The following is a 23,431-nucleotide window of genomic DNA, read 5'->3' as shown; positions in this document are numbered from 1 at the left end:
CCATATCGTGATTAATTAAGCGATTTTACTAGATGGTTAGAGACATCACGGTTGCTCGAGTGAGAAGCCAGGAAAAAAGAACCGAAAGTGTTACATTATGTATTATTATTGTATGACATACATGTAATCGGTATAAAGTGCAAATTTGTAATATTAGCCTTAGAGTGGTGTTTAAAAACCGATTTTAAGCCAGTTCTAGGTGAAACCTACCTGCATCACCGTGCAGTACGTTCTTTATCGAGGCATCTAAACGACGTTATGGCGTGCGCTGAAAATGACCAGAAAAATCGCGCCGCGGGCGAAATAAATCCGGAGCAACGCGATTAATCGACCGCGATTCGCTCGCGCGGAGAAAGAGGGAGAGAGAGGGAGAGGGAGAGAGAGAGAGAAAGAGAGATTGATTGATTGTAAGTTTATTATGCCCAAGCAATAGCTAAAGGGCAAAGAATGAATACAATATAATAAACGTAAATAGAACATGTCCATGCTCTCTCTCAAACAGTACGCACTTAAAACTAACTTACAACTAACTCGCCTTAAAAATTAATGCAGCTTAAAACTAGGAGAACAATGCTACGCAAAAATAACTACAAAAAAATATAGAATACGCTACTGCAAGAACAGAAGTCCAGTTGTAAACAGCAAGCAGCGAACAGAAAGCAATCAAAGAGAGAGAGCGAGAGAGAGAGAGAGAAAGAGGGAGAGAGAGAGACGCGAGCGGAAAATCGCTCTCATTTCATTCTCACGGATCTGGCTAATAAATAGTCGCGTATGCAAAACTCGACAGTTCTCGATGTCGTTGATTCTCTTTATCGGATCAATGACGGGGGTTATCGAGTCTATTGTTCGGCGCGAAGATTGTCACGATGAGCAATAATGAACGAGAGAAGGCGGACGCGCGAAATACTTGGACGCACTCCTCTCTCAGATAGGCTGAAGGGAGAACGTACCGGTTATCACCTCGTCGACACGGTTATAATTGTCATCGTTATCGTTATTGCGTCACGTGACCTAATTGCCATGCAACGCAGCCGTCGGCCCTTATCCCGGCGTGACGATTAACATCGGCGGGACATGGCCTGAGTGCGCCGCCGTTTATCCATATGCAGCTGCCAGTAACGTGCGCGCGGAATCCGCGTACCGCGAGTAAATCTGTTGGTTGTAAATCGCATTGGAATTCGCGCGATCAACTGAGAGCGACACCACCAATTTGCGTTGCAAGAAGCAACATAAATGCTTCATTGACATTTGTTTCTATAATAGGCATTAAGCTAAGGTATATTTATTAAAATGTTAAACGTAAATCGTAACACTTACGTAACACTGGAGATCGTCCAACGAGACGTCGTTTTAATGGACACGAAAAGAAAAAAGCGTGATGTTTGATAACGCTGATTTCATGATAACACTAGACCGCGACTTGTCCTGAGCAATCGTGAAAATATCGGACGTAGAGTCGTGATCGATAATTTGACAAAAAAATGCAGCTGTCCTTTAATTGAATAACTATATACATGCATACATATGACCGGCGGTAATAGAAGGGGTTTGATGTAACCCAAATAAAAGTGTTGCCGTGAATTCACGCGAAAAAACAGAACAGACCGTCAACCGGAAAATATCGCCTCTGGCAAGCGCGTAAATATTGGATGTGATATTGCAATGAATGGTTTGATATAGTTATCAAATATGATTTTTAATTTAAAATTAAAATTAAAAATTTGCAAAAATATATTATATATATGAGAAATTCTAATAATTCTGTGCAAAAATAGTTATTTATGTAACACGTGCAGGGAAAGTGGCCCATTGCGCACGCTACGCGTGCGTGATAGCGCGTGATACGCGTCACGCACGCGTAGCGTGCGCAATGGGCACTTTCCATGCACGTGTTACATAAAATTATTTATATATCAATAAGATATATTATATCAATAAGAACGTGTTTGATATTAATTGAACTGCAAACGAACGAGGGATTTAAAAATTATATTCTGTTGAACTGAATTATATTCTATATGTGATAAAAATACGTTGCGCAATCTTTTGAAGCAATGTTTTATGCAAAGGCTGAAAATAGAAATTGTTGAAAATTGATACGTTTTGATTCACACGCGAATGAATAGCGAATCCAATACTTTTACCTCGAAGGCAATCCCAAAGCCATGTGCAGTAAATTAAGCCGGAGATGCAGTGGCATGACGGGGCTGTCATCTATTCAATAATGTAATCGTCGCTACTGAGGCGCAAAATCTAATTAGCTCAAAACAGCGATTCCCTCTTTTCACAGAGGTTTTTGCAAATCATCTGGCTCGGTATTCAAAGTTATTCATAATCGATGCCGCGCTTTCATTCGTATAGACCAGGCCGAGATTCGAGCTTTCATTTACTAAAAAAGTTGATATCTCTCTGCAGATAATTGCGATGAGATAATAGTGTAAAGACATAGAATTAATAAAAGCTTCGAACTCGTATTTCGGTATTACGTGAGGAAACGATAAGTCAACGGATTCGACAATCGTAGGAGACGCAAAATTATAGTTAAACCGATACGATGAATTATCATTTCCGTTAAGCTGGCGAAAGTTTCTGTTTTGCTAAGAGTTAACGGATTACCGATAGCGACGGAAGGCGTTCCATAGTTTCGTTTCGGTCGTTTTATTACCTTAGAAACGTCTCCGTAATATATGAGGTAATAATAAGGTTCCGCAGAGACACTATATCACTATTATTACTGGGCTACACGATCCAATTCCAGTGAAAGCGTAGCGTCGCACTTTTATCCCATTTCCCCGGAAATATGTATGCGGTCTTACGCGAATTCCCCTTTAAGTGGCCCATTAACAGAGAGACAGGGGACTCAGATCGAGAAGTAAGGATGTCATGCGTCACGTACAATGCACTGTGATCGGATATAACGTTTACTGCGTCATTCAATGGCGTTTCGCTGTCGTGTTCGTATCGACGTATTTGGTTGAATTGCCGCTAAGGTACTTGAGGTAAAACGGAACGATCGTTATATTATTCTTGAGCTTTCATAGCAATAAAACTTTGTTAATAAAAATCATTATGTGCCGCTGTCGAATTATGTTATTGTAATTATTTTTGTACTAAAGATTTAAAAATCAAGAGCAATAAAATCAAAGACTATCTACATTCGTCTTTAACACAATATTATCACATTTTGAAAATCAATTCCTTACTATTTCGAATTAAATAATAATAAATATATACGAGAATTTTTTCACACGTGTTATGGTTTTTATACGTTTTATGGTTTTTTTTATAATCACAAATTTAAAATATAATCACATTTATATACATCTTGTTATGAAAGTAATCGCAAAGTTAGTATCAATTGTAGACTGATCGGTCAACTTCGTGAAATTTTAATTGGAGACTAAGTTAATTAGACGCAAAAGTTTCGGCGCACACTGAAAACGTAACGAATCTCGTTGTCGGGAGAACAACATTCGCGCGAACATCATCAAGAATTCCCTTGCAGAGCCGAGGAATCGTGCTCGGAGAATGTCGCAACAATAAATCCAGCATTTCGCCGGCGCATTTCCGCGGGCACGTCGGGCTGCTCGTTATCGCGTTCTATCACCATTGTTGCTGAACCGCACAACCTAATTACCGCGGAAGTGAGGCGTCATCCCTTATCTCGGGGCCGATTAACTTCGTCTGCACGGACCGGGGGGGAAGCCAGTCAGCAAATCGCACCCGGGGCACACGTTCGTGTCTTTCGACGGCCATAGCGCTCATCGCGGGACGTATCGCGGATATGAAACGTGCAGACACGTATGCGCATCCGGTCCCATTCTATCGAGAGAGAGAGAACGAGAGAGACAGAGGGTTCGGGGCGTGGAAATGCATCCCATGGCTGTCGAGCAGCGATCAATTATTCCAAAACGTTGTATCGGGCACTGGGATATCGTCAGTTTAATGTGACGGTAGCTCTAAATGCGCGATTACTCCTTAATGAGTTTCGCAGTCAAAGTTGTCTTGACGAAAATCACGCGGGATCTGCAACTTCGTAACACTGCATGCGACTTTTAATTTCCCACGTTGGATATCTTGACCATATAGAGGTCAGAATAAAATTCTTTTTCCAAAACAAAGTTTATTATTTTATTTATTTTGCGACTAATTGACAAACGAGATTTTAATTAGAGACGCAAGTTTCCGCTGTGTGACGCAAGAGATAATGTAATTAATAGATTCTTTCGCGAGTTTTTGTCTACCGATCACGGAACAGATTTGTCACAATTAACTTCTTCCTCTGTCATCTCTTCGCGTCGTTATTTGAGCGCAAAAACCGGTGGCTCGAATGCGGACAGTAAAGCCATTCTCGTATTTTCCGGACGATCAAGCAGTCGATAGCTTTCACCGAAGGCTCCCCGCAAACGTAAAGCAGAAAGCATATGTTCCAATATCCTCGTCGTAATCCCCAATAAACCAGACCCCTTTCGTCCGACGGATGATACGGTCCCTCGTCGACCTCGATGAACGCGAAACCATAATTTCTTGCCTCGTCGCCTTTCCGACCGAATAATGCTTTCCGTAACCCTCCCCGTGCTGGCCATTAATTCCATGACGAACACCCTGGTAAGGACACGCACGCCGGCGCCGCTTCCTTCTGCCCCCGTCCGTGACTCCCGGCCAAGTACCCCGGCCTTTGTACTCCGCGATGGTACAAGGTCCGCAGGCAACTTGCCGGATTCTGCCGTAAGACACCTCGAGCTCGGTCCATCGCGGGAATAAATCATTTAATTTCGACGCTTCGTCGAAGCGTCGAACGTCGAAACGTCCGTGTACGTCGCAAAGATATTGCCTCGACGAGGCTCCGGGGATATTTTGCCGCGTCGAAATTGCCGACGTCGAAAAATCCACGGCTGCAAACGGAAACGCGTGCAGCGCGAAATATAACGCGCTATCACGTAGAATTTACATGTTTATTTCGATGTACCGGAGTTATCGCGACTGCCTGCAATATCGTTATTATATCCTCATACACGAAAATTAATGACGACTAATTAGCCCCTTCAATTCGCGCGGCGACAGTGTTTTTTACCATATGCACAAATAATTCAATTATATACGTCGTCGTTTTTAACGGTAAAAAATTCTTTTTCCAGCAAATATAAAATTATATTTCCTTCTTTTTATTTTCCATTTTCACACTGTTAAATATAATAACATTTACGTACGTCGTCCACAAAGTAAGGCTTTATAAACTGCAAAATGCTGTAAAATGCAGCTTCTTTGAAGTTTAATTCGCCTGATTCTAATTTTCAAAATCAAGTCATCTGACCGAGACATTCATTAAATTTTTCTTATACCTACTCTGAGTTTCTACAAAACATTTCCTAAATATAGCAGATAAAACTTAAAGGATTTAAGTGGAAAGCATAAAGTTTAAGCGGAAGTTTGAGTCTGGTAAAGGGCTGACATCGCCGTCTGAGCGTGCATATGTGTGACGTCAAGGCAAAGTTGGTTGTAAAGGAGCGGAATAACGTGGTGAAGGAAACGGGAGATAAAACAGCGGCCGTGTTACGGTGACCACCAGGGGCCGGCGGAAATGGTGATAAAGTGCAGGTAAATAATGTGTGTTGCTCCAAAAATGAAGAGAAATCGCGGTCGTATCCGCGCGGAAGATGAGAGAAGAATTCTCGTTTCGGTGTCACCTTGTTTTCGTATTTTAGCGCGAGAAGATAAGGATACACGGTGTTAGAGCGGCGAACGGAAGAAATAACGTAACCCTTTTTTACGGCACTAAAATACGGCCCTCCCATTGTTGGGCGAAATTCTCGGTGACTCGTTTGCAAAATCAATTACGAAGCTACGCACGATTTAATTCGGAGATTAAAGCCGCGGGGGTTAATCTGCATTTCGTTGCAGACACGCGATAAATTTCGTAATAAATTAATTATATGAAATTCTACCGAGTAACAATGTGATAAATCTAAATTATCTGCAAGCGGCTCGTTATCGAAATGTTCTTTCTTCCTAAATCGTTTTCAGCTTTGTCATTTCTCATAGCTGTTCTCCTGTTCGGAAGTCTCGAACTGCGAACAATAAGTGTTCCATTGATATAACAAGCGTTCCGTTTTGGTTTAGAGTATTTTCCAAAATACGAGACTGCACGTTCCGGTAAAATCGCACGACGTGCTTGGAGGAAAACGAAGGTGCCGCGATATGACGTCGATTATACGCGATAAGATTTCACGTGTGTTCGGCTCGCGTCGTTCCTGATGAGAACCTCTTACCCCCTTAACGTCACACGATTTAGTCTACACGAGAAAAGCGAGAGCCGACGACAGCAAGTGCTCTGTCGACCGGAAGACATTGATGACATTGTTATGCTTTGGTCTACATACGTTGTCCGGTATACACTGGTGCGCGCCGTTGAAATTTATCGAACCGTAAAACACACGACACGTTCCCTCACAAAAGGGCGCGGTGGAATATTGAAAAGCCGTTTGTACGTTCTTATCCGAAAACGAAAAGCGCAAAGTAAACATTTTTTGGAAGCCCTCGTACACGCTCACGTGCTCGATGAGCCTACGGGGGATACGGGGGATACGGGGAAGCCTCAACCCTTTCGCCACCGAGGGCGTGTCCGACTGGAATTAAAAGCTCGGCGACAGTGGCGCGAGAACATAGGGGAGACGGTCGATTAACCTTCAAAAGAGCGTGATCTTTTAATTTTATTTTATAGCCACACTCTCGTTATTTAGACACCCGTGATAAAAAGGGAAGATTTATTTGGAAAGGAGTAAAATACGCGTTAAAATCCTTCAGTCACGAGTATATCAAAATTCTGTGTTGTCCTTTAGACACTTTGGAATACGATAAAAGTGTTGGATCTTACTAGCATCTCGAAAGTATGTTCTTTACGAGAAATTCCGAGTTCGTCGTGAAACTCGTAATGTTCCCGGTCGCCAGGGTAGCCTCCCCCGAAGGGGAGAGCAAAAACTTTGATTTCCGATCAACGCGCAGTTCAAGTATAATCGACAGACCTCGCTCGGCTAACGGGGTATTCCCCGCGCACAAACGCGATCGATGAGCGGAAATAAAGTTTCCTTCCCACGAGAGAAGCGTGTTCGCGAATGGCGAAATCGTCTAGAGGGGAAAAGGAAGGGGAGAAAAGAGAGCGTGAAAATCTCGACGCGCGCGCGCGCGTGCACGCGCTCTCGTTTTTCGCTTCTTCTTCTCTTCATCTTCCGCGCGCTCATATACGCGCCGCACCGTAATTGACTTAGCCTGCGTGGAACGCGGAGGTGGGAACCCGACGGCTGTGTGCCAACGAGAATTATGTGGGGCTTTTACATCGGCAAGAGGATGAGTCGTTTGGAAAAGGCAGCTCCTTATCTATGTTAGCTCGGGCTAGAACCATTACGTATAGATGAAGTTATGGTTGTTCCTCTACGCCCAGCTCGACTCGTTTCAGCGACACTGCCTATTCTTCCCTTCCATTCTCCTCATCGTGTATATATACTCAACAGATCCCTTGTTTCTTTCGGCTTCTTATCGAGACTCGTACGTGTACCATATACGATTGGAAATGCGTTTTATGAGCGCTGCCGTGAGAACGCGATGTCTTTCATGTTAGCAGTTCTGTGCTTCGTAAAGTTTGCGGGAGCTTACGCCAGTTAGTTGGCTTCGTATGTTTGGTTTGGCTGTGTCATATAAGTAATGCGCGGCATAAATAAAGCGATGATGCGTCTATCTCCTCTCTCTGCGGAGCGCTTGCTTTTCTATATAAACTATTCGACATGCGATACACTTTACCTGGAAAACGCTCTTCTTCTTTTTGACAATATACAAAAATTAGTATTGTTTGTGTAACATAACATCATATTATAAGTAAGAAACTTGTACGGAGATTCGCAGCTTTTTTGAAGACGCGTCAAAGCACTTTGGGGAGTAATTTTCTTCAACCAGAAATGAATTTCACGCCGAGCATTACAATGTCCTCATTATAGGAAAATTAGGAAAAAGGTTGTATACTCCAAATCGATTTGAGAATTCGTAAATAAGGGAAAGTACGTGAAACACTTTATATTACTATTTCGTATTTTCACGGGCGAGTGGTATTCTCTAACCTGGGCGAGAAGAGTCGACGAGCTATTTTGAGATCTAGAACGCGACACGACGTATGTACGTAAGTTTTCCCCTTTTTTGCCCCGGCGAGAGAGCTCGTTCTCCCGATTCCCCGGTGAACCGTGCGCCCTAAGAGTCCCGAGTGGCGTAACCACCGGCGAGTCGTATATCTAGAATAAAGGGGAAAAGGAAAGAGGAAGGAAGGGAAAAAATGTCCCGACGCGGCATCCCGCATACGTGATACGTCCCTTGTGATACTCCACTTTTATCGGGCATTGTCGCTTGATCTCCAAGTTATTTCTGCCGGTTTCGCGCAGTCTTTCTCCTTTTTAAGAATTTAAAATTTGCGCTTTTTGATAGACACGACCATATTTATCATTTGTCACGAGTAACATAAGCCTTCGTTTTCGGAGACCAACAACAGCCGTTTGCATATCTCTTTTACTGGAAAATAGCGATTTGCTGCGTTTTATAAGCAAAACTATTTTTAAAAAGGCGAGGATTAATTTTAAACAAAATAATTCTTAGTTTGAAGCGATATTTTACAAAAATATGTTTTGAAGAGATTCTCTTTAAGAATATCAGGAATTTTGTCAAAACGAGCAAAGTTCAAATATTCTAAATCAATGTCCGAACGATCACCTTTTGCCATTTTTATCAGGCCATCACTCCAGAATGGCGTGACCGTAAAAAAAGATTTCATCTCGGGCAATGCATCTTTATTTAGGGACAATTCGTCCCGACGTGCTGCGCGCGAAATAAATCTCTATTATCGGGAAAGCGACCCGTGCCATTCTTCTTCAACGCCCGCGGATCGCAATTAAAGATGTAGTCGCTCAACGTCGAATAATCACTCGCGGTTAATTCTAATTTTCTATCGTTAATCTCGTCCAGATGCTAATACGAGCCTCTTTATTAACGCGCGGAGATTATTCGATAAAGTCTTCTGGATTGAACCCCGCTAGTTATTCACGGATCAAGACAAACCTCCCCTTTGACTACTTGTTGAATCTACTCTCGGATATCGTGCATATACAAATATTGCTCAATATATATCTTTAATGCCCAATAGAAAGCGCTTATTCAATTTCATTCTACTTGGACATAATTTATAAAAAAATATGCTAGTTAATAAAGATTGGCTACACATTGCTTGAAATACAAAGTCACAACCGCGTTATTGTCATTAATTTTGAATTATTTAAGCGATATATTTGTCATGCAAATATAATATGAGAATGATAAAGTACCGCGTATTAAATTAATACTACAATATATTTAAGATTATTTACATCTCGAGGCAAATATCTTGAAAATATAGAGGTATATATCTTAAATATACCTCTATAATATATAAAGGAGCAAAGATCGCACGTGTGTTGCCCGATCGTCTCAATAAAAATTTCCCTTATCCAATAAGCTATGAATACAGTTATAAAACGAGGTTAATTATCAACTTCGATCAACAACCGCAGTCCCTATAAGGTAATACTATAAATACTATTTCGTGAATTATCGCTGAGAAGAATAGAGGGCAAAATATTACCGAGAAAGATTTTTCTATCGCTAAAAGTGATACTCTCTTAATATGCAGATCATAGAATTCTCAAAATATCGCTCTATATGTATATCTTCTGTGGACATTTATATGCACTACTGCACAATTTTTTTGTACAAATTAATTGCGTGCGATCTCCGTATCCCCGAATGAATTTATCTCCGGTTGCCGCCTCTGGCCGTCGAATTATCACGGAAATATCTCCCCTCGGACGAATCGTTTTAAATATTTCGCGCCACGGTCGCGGAACGAAAATTCCGGATATAACCACTCAGTCGAAGCGCGATAGGCGTCAACCGTTCTTCTCCCCCGACCGTGAAAGCGCCGGCAGCGCAGGACAATGAAAGCTGTAGGAAAAGGGCTGGCTGACTGGCTGTTACCGCGAACGAATTTGCATATACCGCAAACGGGCCACCCCCGTATGCTTTGAGGGTTTACATGTGTCGCGGGTTAATCTCGCTTCGCACGTACAGTGCCGGTTCTGAGCGAGGAGGGGGCGTCAGACCCCCGGCCGTGTCCTTCGCTGCTGTTCGTGTTAGTCAGTATTTAATCAGCAATGTTATTTAATATTGGTAGGGTTATAGCGACGTCACCGCGTGCGTATGCGTGCGTTCGTTAAGTACGCGCGGCTTCAAGAGGCAAATCCTAACTGGCGATAACGTCACGCTGGTAAAAGCGCGCCAGCGAGTGACGTCCGGTATGATTTTCATACGTATCACGTGCGGCTGTCCTCGCAAAATTGTGATCGTGTCAACGAAACATCGACGAGCGACGAACTCGGACAGCAATGATGTTTAGCAAATCCTTCGGTAATCTTTGATAAGTTTCTTTAAGAAGAATATAATAAGTAATCTCAGCATGTGTGTAAATACACATGTAACTGACACTACTATACGATATAATATATTCTACGTTGTCTCCTTCAAATATTTATTTCTTAAAAAATAATAAAAATCTAATATCTTAAAAATTAATCTAATAGATTAAAGAATATATTAAAGGAAAGATATATTATATCCAATTTACCTCACGATATCAAAAATTAATAAGAAATTTCAAACGGTTATTTAACTGGCGCCTTTTTACTTTGTTTCACGCACACATAAAGCGCTTTTGACAAAAGAACACTGCCTGCCCGTGACTGGAACGAAGGGGGAACGACATATCCTACATGACCCTCGCCCAAATCGTGCCACAAACATATATTAACGTGCGAATTGTGGGGAAACTCGGAGCAATTTCATGAGCGTATAAATAAATTCATAGCGTGATGGTCGGATAGGCGAGCGAGTATATACACGCACAAATGTCAGCGAGTAACGTGTTCTGGCGGCGCACAAGCACTCTATATACTGATTTCAGCGTAAATAGGCGCATACACATACACATACGCATACACACACAAAATCCTTGAATTCGCAGAACAATGGTAGCCGATCGACGTATATCGCGGACCCCCGATCGTATCCACTTTGTGTGACGAATATTAATGCCGTTTACATTGGAACGTACGGACGTTCATGACTCTTCGCGATCCGTTTGTGCGCAATTAAAGCGGATAAGCCAATAGTGATTAATCGGTCTTGTAAATGCGAGAGTGATCGCAACCGCGAGTTTACTTTAAATCTTATTTAACCGTCACGTTTCGGCATTGCTGGTAATTTCAAACCGATATTACAATTTGCAATAAATCGATGTTGTTGAAAGCTGAAAGAATGGTAATGTTGCGTTATTTAAAATATTTAAATTGCAGTTTACCTTATATCCCAATCATCTTTCTCGAAAATTAATCAGAAATTTAACGATTGCCTTGAACTGAATAAATATAATTGACTAGAAAATTAGTAAAATTTAGATTAATCAAGAGATCAAATAAAGATATATCCGAAAAATTAACTATAGAATCAGTCAAAAGATTGAGTAGATTGGTCAAAAATTAATTAGGAAATTAATCGGGATTTAATTGGCACAATAATTAACAGTTAATCAGACAAGAAAATTATCTAGAACATTACCTAGAATATCTAGAATATTTAACTGGATAACCAGCTAGATAATATGTATACCGATGTATACAATATTTAATCATATTTCTTATCTCACGAAATTTGATAATCTAAATTCAAATGAGCCAGCTTTTCTTATCAAAACGGAAATTCGTGACACGCAGTGGTCTTGCGAGGCAAGAAGACGCAACGAGGTGTGTTAATTATCCAGGTGGCAGTGTACGCTTGATGCAGTGACCGCAGACTTAATTCCAATTATGCATATGCCAATGCTGATTCCCTTTCGGGTCGACAGACGAGTCTCTACGGCGGCGAGTCTATCTAATATTTGCGGCCGGTGACTTTTTAACAAGCCGCCGCAATTCGTTAGTTATCCCGGTTCAATCAGCTAACGACGGTGGAAGTAGAGCGAGAACTCGATCGCCGTAACCGTTAACGAACTCTTTCCGAATGGAACCGCAAAAAAATATCGCCCGGCCGTTGCAGAGCGCTGGAAATTACGTATCGACGTTTTCCAGGTTTCTCGAAACGAGATGAACGCTCGCGAATCGCGAATCGTTTTAGCGCGTATATTTACGACGCGAAGATGCGGGGTGATACGATAGAGCGAGATGTCAGACAAGTTCGTGTTCGTGTATATAAATCGAGAACTTACTTAAGCGAAACAACACGCGCGCAATGCATCTCTATGCGTTCATCTTGACACGTAATCCGATATAACAGTTTGTCGTCAATACAGAGGTCGTAAGAATACCAAATCGCAAAGTGGCGCGCGATTATATTGTACTCTTGCAGTGGAAGAGAGGGAGAGAGAGAGAGAATCTGTTCAGAGAATGAGGTAAATTCGAATTTAATTGGTGCACGTAGGGTGTGGCGTACGAATATCTATATTGTGCAGCCTGAGCGTATCCTATTCCGCTATTCCGAGGCTGCGAATATTATATTAATGTAATATTTCGCAACACCGGTGTGTTTAACAATTTAATTCCGATTAAATTGTATTCTATAATATTCTATAATCATTCAAAGTTTAAATATAATGCCTTTGTACTAATATTTCCATTAGATTTTTAACGTACTGTGTCGAAGTTAAATCTGCTCAAAAATTGAAAAATTTCCGAGTTAAAAAATTCCAATTCCATCTCAACAGCTGCTTTGAGCCGTATTAAATATTGCATTTTTGAGCAAGTAACCCCCCAAAGTATATAATTTACACTTCTATCATTCTGTTCGTGCTGCGAGATTTACTCTTAATCGGATCGCACAACGTGCGCACTCAAGAATAACGCGAAAAGATAAGTCGATTGTTGCGAAGTTCATTACGCCTGCCGTGACTCACTCGATCGTGATGTACGTAATGTGTCTGTCGCAATATCCGGTGTCTCCGTCGTGACGAAAATAATTTCGTCGCATTTAGTCCGTTTGCCTGCCGTTAAGAGACCGTGCAGAGAACGCGTTCGAGACTTGTAACGTACACGCCGCGCGCCTTGGGTGCGTCTTAAGGGGATCCTAAAGTGAAGGCTGAACTTCCTCGACGTCGGTACGGTCAACATTTCTAATCCTGTTTTCTATGTCGTATATCTATATCTGTCCTTGTCTAACGAGAGGCCGCTGTCCGTGTTTCGCGTGCTGCGCCATCTCTCGCTACACGCAATGTCAACCTGAATGTGCTTTTGCTTTAAAAGTTTATTTAAACTAATCTTTTTTTCTAGGCTTTCAATCTTAGATCTAATTGCACGATATTGTTCTTAAATGTTGTCCCTAGGTCATGCCGGTCTAATTTTGTGGATATTTATTGTGGAATTTTTGTACAAAGCAAATATTGTCGTCACGTATACCAAAAATTAACAAAAATATTAATTTTTTCTGGCTTTCGATATAACGTCGACCACCATGACCTACATTTTGATGCGTACTTTAATTCTAGACAAGAATTTTGCATTTCTATAAAGCCACGTAAAAGATTAGTGCTAAGAAAAAAAGCCGGTATCACAGACGGCTTTAGGATCCCCTTAATCTCCCGTGTAATCCTAGCGAGTCACTTTGTACGGTACGGAGCGTAGCAGCCTGCCGTCTGAGCAAACTACGATCGTACTACTAGCTGCCGGGGCGAGCGCAGCGTGAACGTCGCGAAACTGTAAACACTCCGCGCTATTGTTTCGTCTGCCGTTTGTAATATTAACGGCAACATATTGTGAGTCGCACGGACCTCCCCGTTTCCCCGTTACAATCCCCCCGATGCGCGACGGGTTTGCGAGTCTCTCCGTTCCGAGTCAAGCAAGATAGCGAACGATATTTTATATAGAGATATAATAGAGCGTATAGAATGCCACACCGCTCTATTACGGACTTTGCCGACTAAATTCGGACGATATTTCTCTTCGACGCGATCTCTCTCTCTCTCTCTCTCTCTCTCTCTCTCTCTCTCTCTCTCTCTCTCTCTCTCTCTCTCTCTCTCTCTCTCTCTCTCTCTCTCTCTCTCTCTCTCGCATGATCCTGTAATTTTATATCTTTATATAAGGTCTTATTTTTTAATAATTTCACAAACAATCGATTCCATTTTAATCAAAAAGTATTAGAGTAAAGTGAGTTTCAAGATACCCTTCAATTATAAAACAAATACGTATTTCGATTTTTTTTTTATCAGACACAACGATACCAAAGTAATGGCCGTTCTATGCAAATCGCGACTTTTTGCATAACGTCCGAATGAATGACGTCGGTGACGTTACCACGTGAAATCGTTAAAACACGAGAGGCTGGCACAATAATATTAAACATTTGCATAAAACATGATATTATATGAGTTAAAAATATCACGTATCTTTTTTTGCAATCATATATAGAAAGGTAAAAATTATGACGCGCGTAAAACTTATGTTACCAGTTTGTTGTAGAAAAAGCAGGTAAAAGCGAGGCACAATTATGCATTAAATTAAACGCCCTTCCGTCTACGGCATATACCATTGTTATAAAAATCTCACTCTGTTCGATTAGTTCAACCGAATCATCCTCGCGTCGAGGGCAGTTTACATTCCGAAGAAACTTCGTTAATAATTCGCGAGAATTTCGTATAATGTAATCCACTTTATTCTAGTCGCGGCATGCGATTACACACGCACGCGCACACATACGGACCGTCGCATTACGGGACAGCTTTTAATTTATAGTTTCGCGACGCGGACGCAATCTGATGTCCGCAGGCTAATAAATTTTCCATAAAAATACCTCGCAGACGCGGCCACCGGAGACCGCCGGACCACTCACTCGATCATATCGCGTTTCAGCTTCGTGAAACTCCACCGCACGCTATCGGGCATTATCGATACGCGTCCCCTCCGTGTACCGTCGAGCAGCTCTTAACGTTATAGACAGAGGAAACTCGATGCGCGACCGCGTCATGTCGTCCGCCAAAATTTTAGAGTCACCGCGGAGTGCGGACGCTCTTCCCTACAACACTGACGCGAACTCCGCCTGTGTCTGCGAACGACGTGCAATAGAAAAGTTATGGCGAATACAATACCAAAATACCGAACATAATTTTAATAATAGCTCGCTTTATGAGTAACTTTTAAAAATAAAATTCTGCTGACATGAGAGGCAGATCTAAAATTAATTAAAGTACACAATTTAATTTTATCTATTTCTTGAAAACTTTTCGAGGAAATTCTTCGAGAACTATAGATATTTTTTATTTTATTTTCTACAGTCAAAGATCGAGAGTCCTTTTGAAAGAGTGAAACCTTCTCGAGTTCTCTCGCCAGGTTACGCGGTGGCCAATCTTATAGTGCGGACTGTTTCGCGGATGAAAATTGATAAAACGTCCACGTATAATTCTGGCCTTACGAAGCACGGGCGAATCACATATCGCTTCTCGCGCGGGATAAGAAAGGGTACCCGTGGCGTGTTACGTGACTCCTGTACAGATAAAACGGTCGTATACTCTCGCGGAAATCTCGCTGCGCGCTCGCTCGCTCTCGCGGTTTCCCATGATATTCGCCTCCCCTCGAATGCGACGCGATGTTAATTTTAATAACGCGCCTGAGTTTGGCGGCTCGCGAAAGCTGCCTCTATGAATACGCGCTTATACGCTGGTAATTCGGGTGTTTTCCCACAGATCAACCCTTTCGAGGATGACATGGCGAGAGACCTCTGATACTCTGACGGTGTCATAAGTAAAACTATGAGACGAAATATATGATAAAATATAATACCATATCGTCCATATTTCCATATATCGAGTTAATTGATAAATTCGTTCCTAAGTAATCTTGAAACCAAGTATAGAGAGAAAATCGAGAAGATACTGAAACTAAATAGCTATTATTTTGTAACAAATGAACAGAATGAAATGAAATAAAAATGAATTAAATATCATCGTTTTTTATGACGGGCTTCTTTTATAAATTTATAGTACAACATTTAATTCATTATGCACTCATTACAAAATAACAGCTATGTAACTCAAACAACTTGCCGATTCATATTTGTATATAAAATATTATTAATTTCTTTTCAATAATAAAAATTTATTTTCCGCAGAAATAGATACTCACGAATATATGCGCGTAATAAAAACGTGTCGATGTATACGAAGCTGACCTAATGTAATACAATTATATACTGTACGAATTATTTATATAAAATTTAATTAATATATACTAAAGAATATATTATATTATACAATACGGTATAACCGCAACGCATTGCAATATAATATCGTTTGTATACATTTCATCGAGTTTCATTAATGAAGCAGTATGATTACCATAAATTCAGTTGCCACTGATCTTCGTTTCGCTGCGACAATTTGCACGGTTCATATTACGGCATCGACTCAACGACGCGTGCATGAGCACGCCACATTTCAAACGTGCAAACTAGTTATGATAACCGACCGACAAACTTTGTACAAATATCCGGCTTGACGCAGTGTATCGTTAATCCATTGGCGAATCGTAATTTCGGCCGAAACTATACAGCCGTCGCGCGTCGCGCGAAGCCGCGATAATATCCGGCACGTTTCGATTGTAATCAGGTGACGAGCTTTGGTAAAATCCTATTATTTCCGTGAAATCTATACAACATGAAAGAGGATAAAAGCAAAAGTTTGTTAACATCTTTTAAATATTAAATCAGCTAGTTTATCTGTATCTGCTATATAATAACTCAGCCAGATGAACTTTTACCATCAGTATTAATTGATCAAATATTAACTACGAATATTAATTATCAATATTAACAGTATACTAATCGTATATATATGTATACAAAATAGATTTTTGCTTCTTTCATTTATTTCGTCTCGTAAAATGGGTATAAACTTTTTTATATTAAAATACGAATTGAATACTATTATCTTATCTACCACATACATGTGTACGAAACAAACGTACAATCATATTTTTATTAGAAGAAGTAAAACATAAAACTTAAAAATCGTGTTATTTTCCGTGAAATAAGCGTGAACTTCACTCAACCCATTTACCGTTCTAGCCGATAGAGTCTTTCGCTCGATTAATCATGTTGCACTTTTATACATGCGGCGAACGTTCGGCCGGCGTTTTCGAGCGACATTGTACGAGATCGTCGTCCTTTTACCAGCGACGGCCGATAGATTTCGCGTGGCACGAGCGATCGTTGCGGACGCCTTTGATCGGCCATGCGACGTTTTTTTAATCGCGTTAAACGTTCCATCGTTGCCCTCAATCATCCAACGAGCTCCCGCGCTCGTCAAGTCTCTTTCCTTCACTCTCGTATTTTCCCATCCGTCCCATGTCGGTTACGGCCGCGGATCCGACCTTCTCGATTCTCTCTTTCTCTCTCTCCCTCTCCCTTCTCTTCGCGAGACACGCGACACGTCCGTTGTTTAATTAAAACCAGATCAAAATGACGTCTTCCGGTGGAGCTCGAAGCCTGGTGCTACACGAGACACGACGGCTTTCAATTAATTCAACGTCGGTCCCGCTGGACGATACGCCGAACGATAACGACGGCGCACCGATGTGATTCGACGTCCCGTGGACGTTGCGAAAGAACTTGCAAGATAGCGGACCATCCATGTCTGTCTTTCGAGCGGCGGATTACAAGCCATGTATACGTCCTGGTGGCGTTATTTTATTTAAAATGAATTCTCTCTCTCTCTCTCTCTCTCTCTCTCTCTCTCTCTCTTGCATATAAAATACCGTTGGTTTAATAATACGGTTTCTGAAATTTACACGCGATTCATATTCAGACCTCGTGCACGATAAAAGGGGCGGTAGGTGTAATTCCATTGTTTGCTGCATAATTTCCAAGCGAAACGTTCAATATAGAATGTCCGAAATAGCTTTTCATCATCGCAAAATGTGCAGCATCGGCGATTGCGAAACAGTACTCGTGATATTGTTTATTGTCCCGTACGCGTATATTTTACAGATGTGTGTGCGTGCGTATTATACGAGTACGCAAGCATTAAGCTACGTCTATCGATTAGATAACTATATCGTTCTTTGCCTTACATAATGCAGCTACTCGAGACGAGCACACAAGAATTGTTTGCGCGCGATATTGCGACGTCGCGCAGGAAATTTACATTAACGTCTTTTAGTTCGTCTAGGCTCGTATACACGGTGCACGATCACATAACACGAGATCATCAATCGAGGCGCGTTCAAACAATATGTGTGACGAATAATGCAATTTTATATATATGTATATTATCGGTAGCGCGCTTTCATTCTGGTATGTCAATATTAATAAAAATAAATAAATAAAAAATTACTACATTCACGTGTTAATAATAATAATAATAATAAATATTTATCAAATAATTCGAAACATGTAAAAAAGCGCGACGAAAATATGAAATTTCCTCTATATTCCGAAATTACGCTAATTGCGCCAATTATTTCGTTTTATCTGTGTTGACATCGGGACGTCGCAATCGCCGCGTTACGAGGAAAAAGAGTAGAAAAAAATATAACAGTTTTTCTCGCCGGTCGCTGTCTGAAATTCAACCTTGACGCGGCGCAATCCGAATGCGAGAAACGAGAATCGGTTGGGTCACTGCATCACTTATTGGTATGCATCTTCGTCGCCCGGCATTACTTAGACGATCTCTTAAATCCTGTACGCAGTTACAGCGGTCGGTCACCTCGAATACAAAATCGACGGGGTCGCGCACCACGGGGTCGAAGTGCCCCTCCTCTCCCCTCCCTTCCCCCCCCCGTCTCGTCTGCGTCCGTCGTACAGTCCGATAATCAGAAATCGGCGCCAGAGAACTGATTGCTCGGAGGGCGAAAGGAGCGAATTCCTAAGGCGTGTGTGCCACGATCGTCGGCAGCGTCGATTACCCCGATTCGCAATGGAATATTTCGCGGATCGAACGTTGGGGGTATAATTCGCCGACAGGCACGCGTTTCTCCCACAACTCGTTCCAGTAACGGCCGAAGTTGGAAAGTCGAAGTCGCGGCATTGGGTTATATGAGGTATCGACAGCAGAGGATGAGCGACGGTTTTCGGTCTCGTGCATCCGAGTACAAAGACTACAAGTAGCCTTGTTCTGCGTTAAAATTGAACGCGCAATCTTCATAACATATGTAACATAAGTGGAAGTAACGTTATAGGAAAAATGTCCTTCATATATTCTGTCACAGAAGTGAAAAGAGTATTTCTCGAAAATAATGACTAGAAAATCCTGGCTATAATTAAAGGCGCAGAACTTTGTAATTTTAATATATAACAGACCTTCCTTTTCGATATATTTACTTTTTCATCGATTATTTATTATATTAAAACACAAAATCAGTTTTTCTCTATATCGTTCGGAAACGAATCTTTTATTTATTCAGAAGTTATGTAAGATCTTCCGAATTAGGGGCATATTCCTAAATCCAAGTATTAAAATGCTTTATTTATGTCTTTTGGTGCAAGAACGACGTGTAAAAACTCGAGGCAATTTATCAAAATCCCGCTGTTTCCTTCGAGCCATCTTATCCTCAGAATTTCAACTTAGAAAGTACGCGCACATATATACGCACACTAGTTGTAACCAGAAAGATTTATTCTCCGACTACATCGACCAAGACGCTCACTTGAAAGAAGGGGCACTCACCCTTGCTGGTTAATGCTGCCGCACCGACAAATTGTATGGCCAGGACAGCGCCAACCAGAAGAAACTTTCCGGAACCACTGCGCTTCGCCGCAACCGATCCACATTTGACACCGGATGACCCCTTCGACGCTCGGCGACCGCCGGTCCTCATCCTGCTCGCCCGAGGGTTGCATCGACGTGATCTTCTGCCGCGATCGTCGCCGCCGCCGCCGTCCAGTCGAAATACCGACGTCGTCCCCATCACGGCCATAACTGATCACTGTTTAAAATCCTTCCCTCGATCAGGTTGCTCCGAGCGTGCAACGTCACTGGCGCACAAACTCGAGGACCTTCTCCGCGTAATCCTTTAATCACTCGGGGGGACCAGGGTTGACGCGGCAGAGAAATTTGACAGGGCGCTCCGCGGCACGATCGTCACAGACCGACACAGTCACACAATCCAAACGAAACACACACGGGAGCGCACTACGGTTGACACGTTTGCGAGCTGTTCCAGCGCGCTGCAGGGCACACGAAAACAACTCGGTTACTCCCTCCGATCTCGACCCCGACAAACGGGTGACAGGTTGGCCACTGTCAAAACAAAACGCCGAAACCGTCACTCGCAACTTGCAACCGCCGCGAGTGGCGCTACACCTGGCGCGCCTTCGCGAACTCGCTCGGTTCCACCTAGAACTAACCGCGCCGGGCGTCTCCGGAGGGCAGGTCCTCCCCCATAACGGCGAAAGGTCTCTCTCGTCGTGCCCTGGTCGAACGGGGCGCTACGCGCGGTAAGACCGAGAGAAAGAGAACAAAGAAAAGAAAAAAAGGGCCGAAAAGGCTTGCTCGTGCTCGCGGCTCTCGATCTCGAAAAGCGCTCCCGATTTTGCGATTTCGGCGAACGCGACTGTTCGCGTTGCAACGCTGTTGTCCTCCGTGACAGAAAAGAGGGGGTGGGAATCAACGCCGAAGAATGAGAGGGGGGAAGAGGAAAGTCACTCGCGCGCGGGTGGGCGGGTCTCGCCGTGAACCCTTGAGAGGGTTGCGGGGTGGGAGGGGGGGTTGTCGGGTGACAGTAGTGGAGAACGAGAAAGAGAGAGACGGAGAGATAGATATTCGACGGACGGAACAGAGAGAGAACGATAAAGAGAGAGAGAGAGAAGGTGAGAATGTACACTGAAATCGCGATCAAAGCTGCGTATTGAAACCCCCAACGCAACGTGCTGCCGCGTCGAGACGCCCGGCGCTACTGAGGCGAAGGAGAGCCCGTTCGGGGGTTGCTGCCGCTACGCGAGGTTGGGAAGGGGTGAGAGATTGCGGGGGCGCAGAGGGATGATGGCAGCGCGGCGCGCCTCGGATATTCTCGCTTCTCTCCGGCTCTCCTCTCTCTCGTGTCTCTCTTTTTCTCTCCTTCTCTCCTTTCCTTCCCGCGCACCTTCTTCTTCGCTCGTTTTTCCGCACTCTCCCCTTTGTTTTATATATCGAATTTTATATTCCCGGGCTCTTGATCTTATTTTATTCCGTGTAAAATTATTTATATTATTCCGCGCAGCCCCGTGTGAATCCCCGGTACTTCCGTGTTTCTCCTTACGTATCGTTCACTCGCGATTCCCTTTATTTTGCGAGCCTGGTGCTAGCGTTTATATTCTTCTCTCGTTCTCTCACTTGCTGTTCTTGAAAAATTTGATCTCAGGATAATTAGTGCATTCTTCCTTCCATTTGCTCTTTTCATTCCATTCTGGTTTGCCATGTCAAACGCGAATCGAAATACAATGCAAGAGTGCAACGCGGTACCTATCTAGAAAAAAAATTCTCGTTCGTGACATACAATGCTTTTGGAGCGAGAGAATTCGATTAACGATGCATTGCTTTATGCGCTCTGTGATCGAAGCTGAATAAATTTTCGTCAGAATGCGTGGCATTCGTGCACATCCCCACGCGCGCTGACAACTGTTTTGCATATTATTATTTTTGACCCCCCCCCCTTTCACCGCCTCTCATCTCCACCTCTCTGCGTGGAATCCGACCGTGAACGGGACGACGTTTCGCAAAAGCGAAATTAGCGCGCAGCAACAATATTGCTCGCATAGAAAATCGTCGAACAATTTGCGGATCGCTGGCAACGAACGCTGGCACTCAATGTCGCCCATCGTGATTGACACAGTCCTTCTTTCTTTTTCCCCCCCTCCCTCGCTACGTGTAACAATGTCGATAATTAATCGTTGACGTAAACGTTAATTAAATACACGACAGATACAGAAAACGGGAAATGAGACCAAGTTGGCGCGATTCGTGACGAATTCAATAGCGGTTGTTAGCTGCTCGAGAGAGCGCGACCCCGACGCACTTGTGTAATTTTTTCGTAATTATGCGTAACGATATCGCTCAATGGCGACCGACGAAAAAGCGACGGGACAGTAATCAGGGAGCGATCGAAATCGGATTATCGGCATCCGATCAATCGACAATCACGTCCGGCTACGGTCGCTCGCGTCGTGTATACATTGCGCATTGCGCGTGTTGACATGAATCCGACGGATAGCAGATAGATAGCTAATTTCGCTCCGTGATTCGCGTCTCGAGTTCGAGCATGAATAAACAATGTTCGACTGTACGCGACGATAATGAATTAAATGCTCTCGCCAATAAGCCACGTTAATTTCGAATGAGTAATGTCAATGCTATTACATTTCTTTTAAATAAAGAACATTTCTTAGAGCATATTTGTCGCAATTATGCTGTCGGTATTTAATTTTATCCTAAATGCCGACGCCGACATATGTATTTTAGCCTCGGCTGTGATACGCGTGTAATTAAAAGTGTATTTACATTTTAAATAAAACTTTATAGTTACTTCTGCGTATAAAAACGTTATTATATGTACGTTTAGAAATATCATATACTTGTTGTTATATAGAAGAAGAGGAAGATTTGTAAGTGTACCTCGAGTATATATATGTCAATTCTAGATATATTACTAGGTAAACGAGAGGTTCTCTAACGCATTCGGGGGAGAAAACGTCACCAGCGGAAATGACTTTGAGGGGTCGTTTGTTTCCGTTTCAAATATTAAAGCGTCCAATTAGTCTGATGGTAACGTGAACTTGCGAAACCGCCGTCTACTCGGACAGTGCATTAAGCTTTGTCCGCGTACTACAAACATTGCGGACGCGAGCGCAGAACCAAAGAACAAAACGATATATAGGGTGCGTCAAAAATCCCACATAGTTCCCTCCCCCCAAAAAAACCTATATACATTAAAAAAAATAGCGGCTATTTTATATCGCCGCAGGTATATCGATTGTTTTTGTTTTACCAGGCGATTAAAAACTGAAAGTTTTTAGAGGGAGAAACGTGTTATACGAATGTAAATAGGGATAAAATATTATTGTCTAATCGATTTCAGGTACTTTTTTAATCTCTTTTTTTTAAATTTAGTTTAAAAGATTTTACAAGATATTTAAAAAAATATCTGAAATGCAGCATAACGTCTAATCAAAGGAAACTTGTCAAGAGATGTTATTGTGAAGAGTTAATGAGATTGGACGCGACAACAAATTTATGAGGAAATACCGCGCAACTTCTGAGGCACTCTGCATCACGGGATGTATAATATGGGATGACATCTGATCTCACGGAAAATCAAAACTCGAGGTCGCGTATGCTTTGCTAGAGCTTAATGCGCGT

At 42.4% G+C, this 23,431-nt stretch overlaps 1 protein-coding gene across 5 annotated transcripts in view; it reads right to left on the bottom strand.

Moving 5' to 3' along the window:
• Positions 1 to 21,009, bottom strand: part of LOC143898945 (uncharacterized) — a 198,786-nt gene extending 177,777 nt beyond the window's left edge. Inside the window, exons 1-2 of one of the 5 annotated variants that reach the window (XM_077408761.1) lie at positions 20,446 to 21,009; positions 19,766 to 20,338 (exon numbers count right to left, since the gene is read on the bottom strand). In XM_077408761.1, coding sequence (XP_077264887.1) covers positions 19,766 to 20,015 — 250 coding nt within the window. In that variant the 5' untranslated portion in view covers positions 20,016 to 20,338; positions 20,446 to 21,009. Of the gene's footprint in view, positions 1 to 19,765 lie in introns of all 5 variants that reach the window. The other 4 variants (XM_077408763.1, XM_077408762.1, XM_077408764.1 and 1 more) reach the window with 4 other exon arrangements.
• Positions 21,010 to 23,431: the final 2,422 nt, after the last annotated feature.

This window comes from Temnothorax americanus, unplaced genomic scaffold (assembly GCF_048541705.1).
Source record: "Temnothorax americanus isolate GAGA-0224 unplaced genomic scaffold, ASM4854170v1 Scaffold25, whole genome shotgun sequence".
In the NCBI taxonomy this organism is placed as follows: Eukaryota; Metazoa; Arthropoda; class Insecta; order Hymenoptera; family Formicidae; genus Temnothorax; species Temnothorax americanus.
Note: the sequence above shows the minus strand (reverse complement) of the source record. Positions and strands in the feature narration are given on the sequence as shown.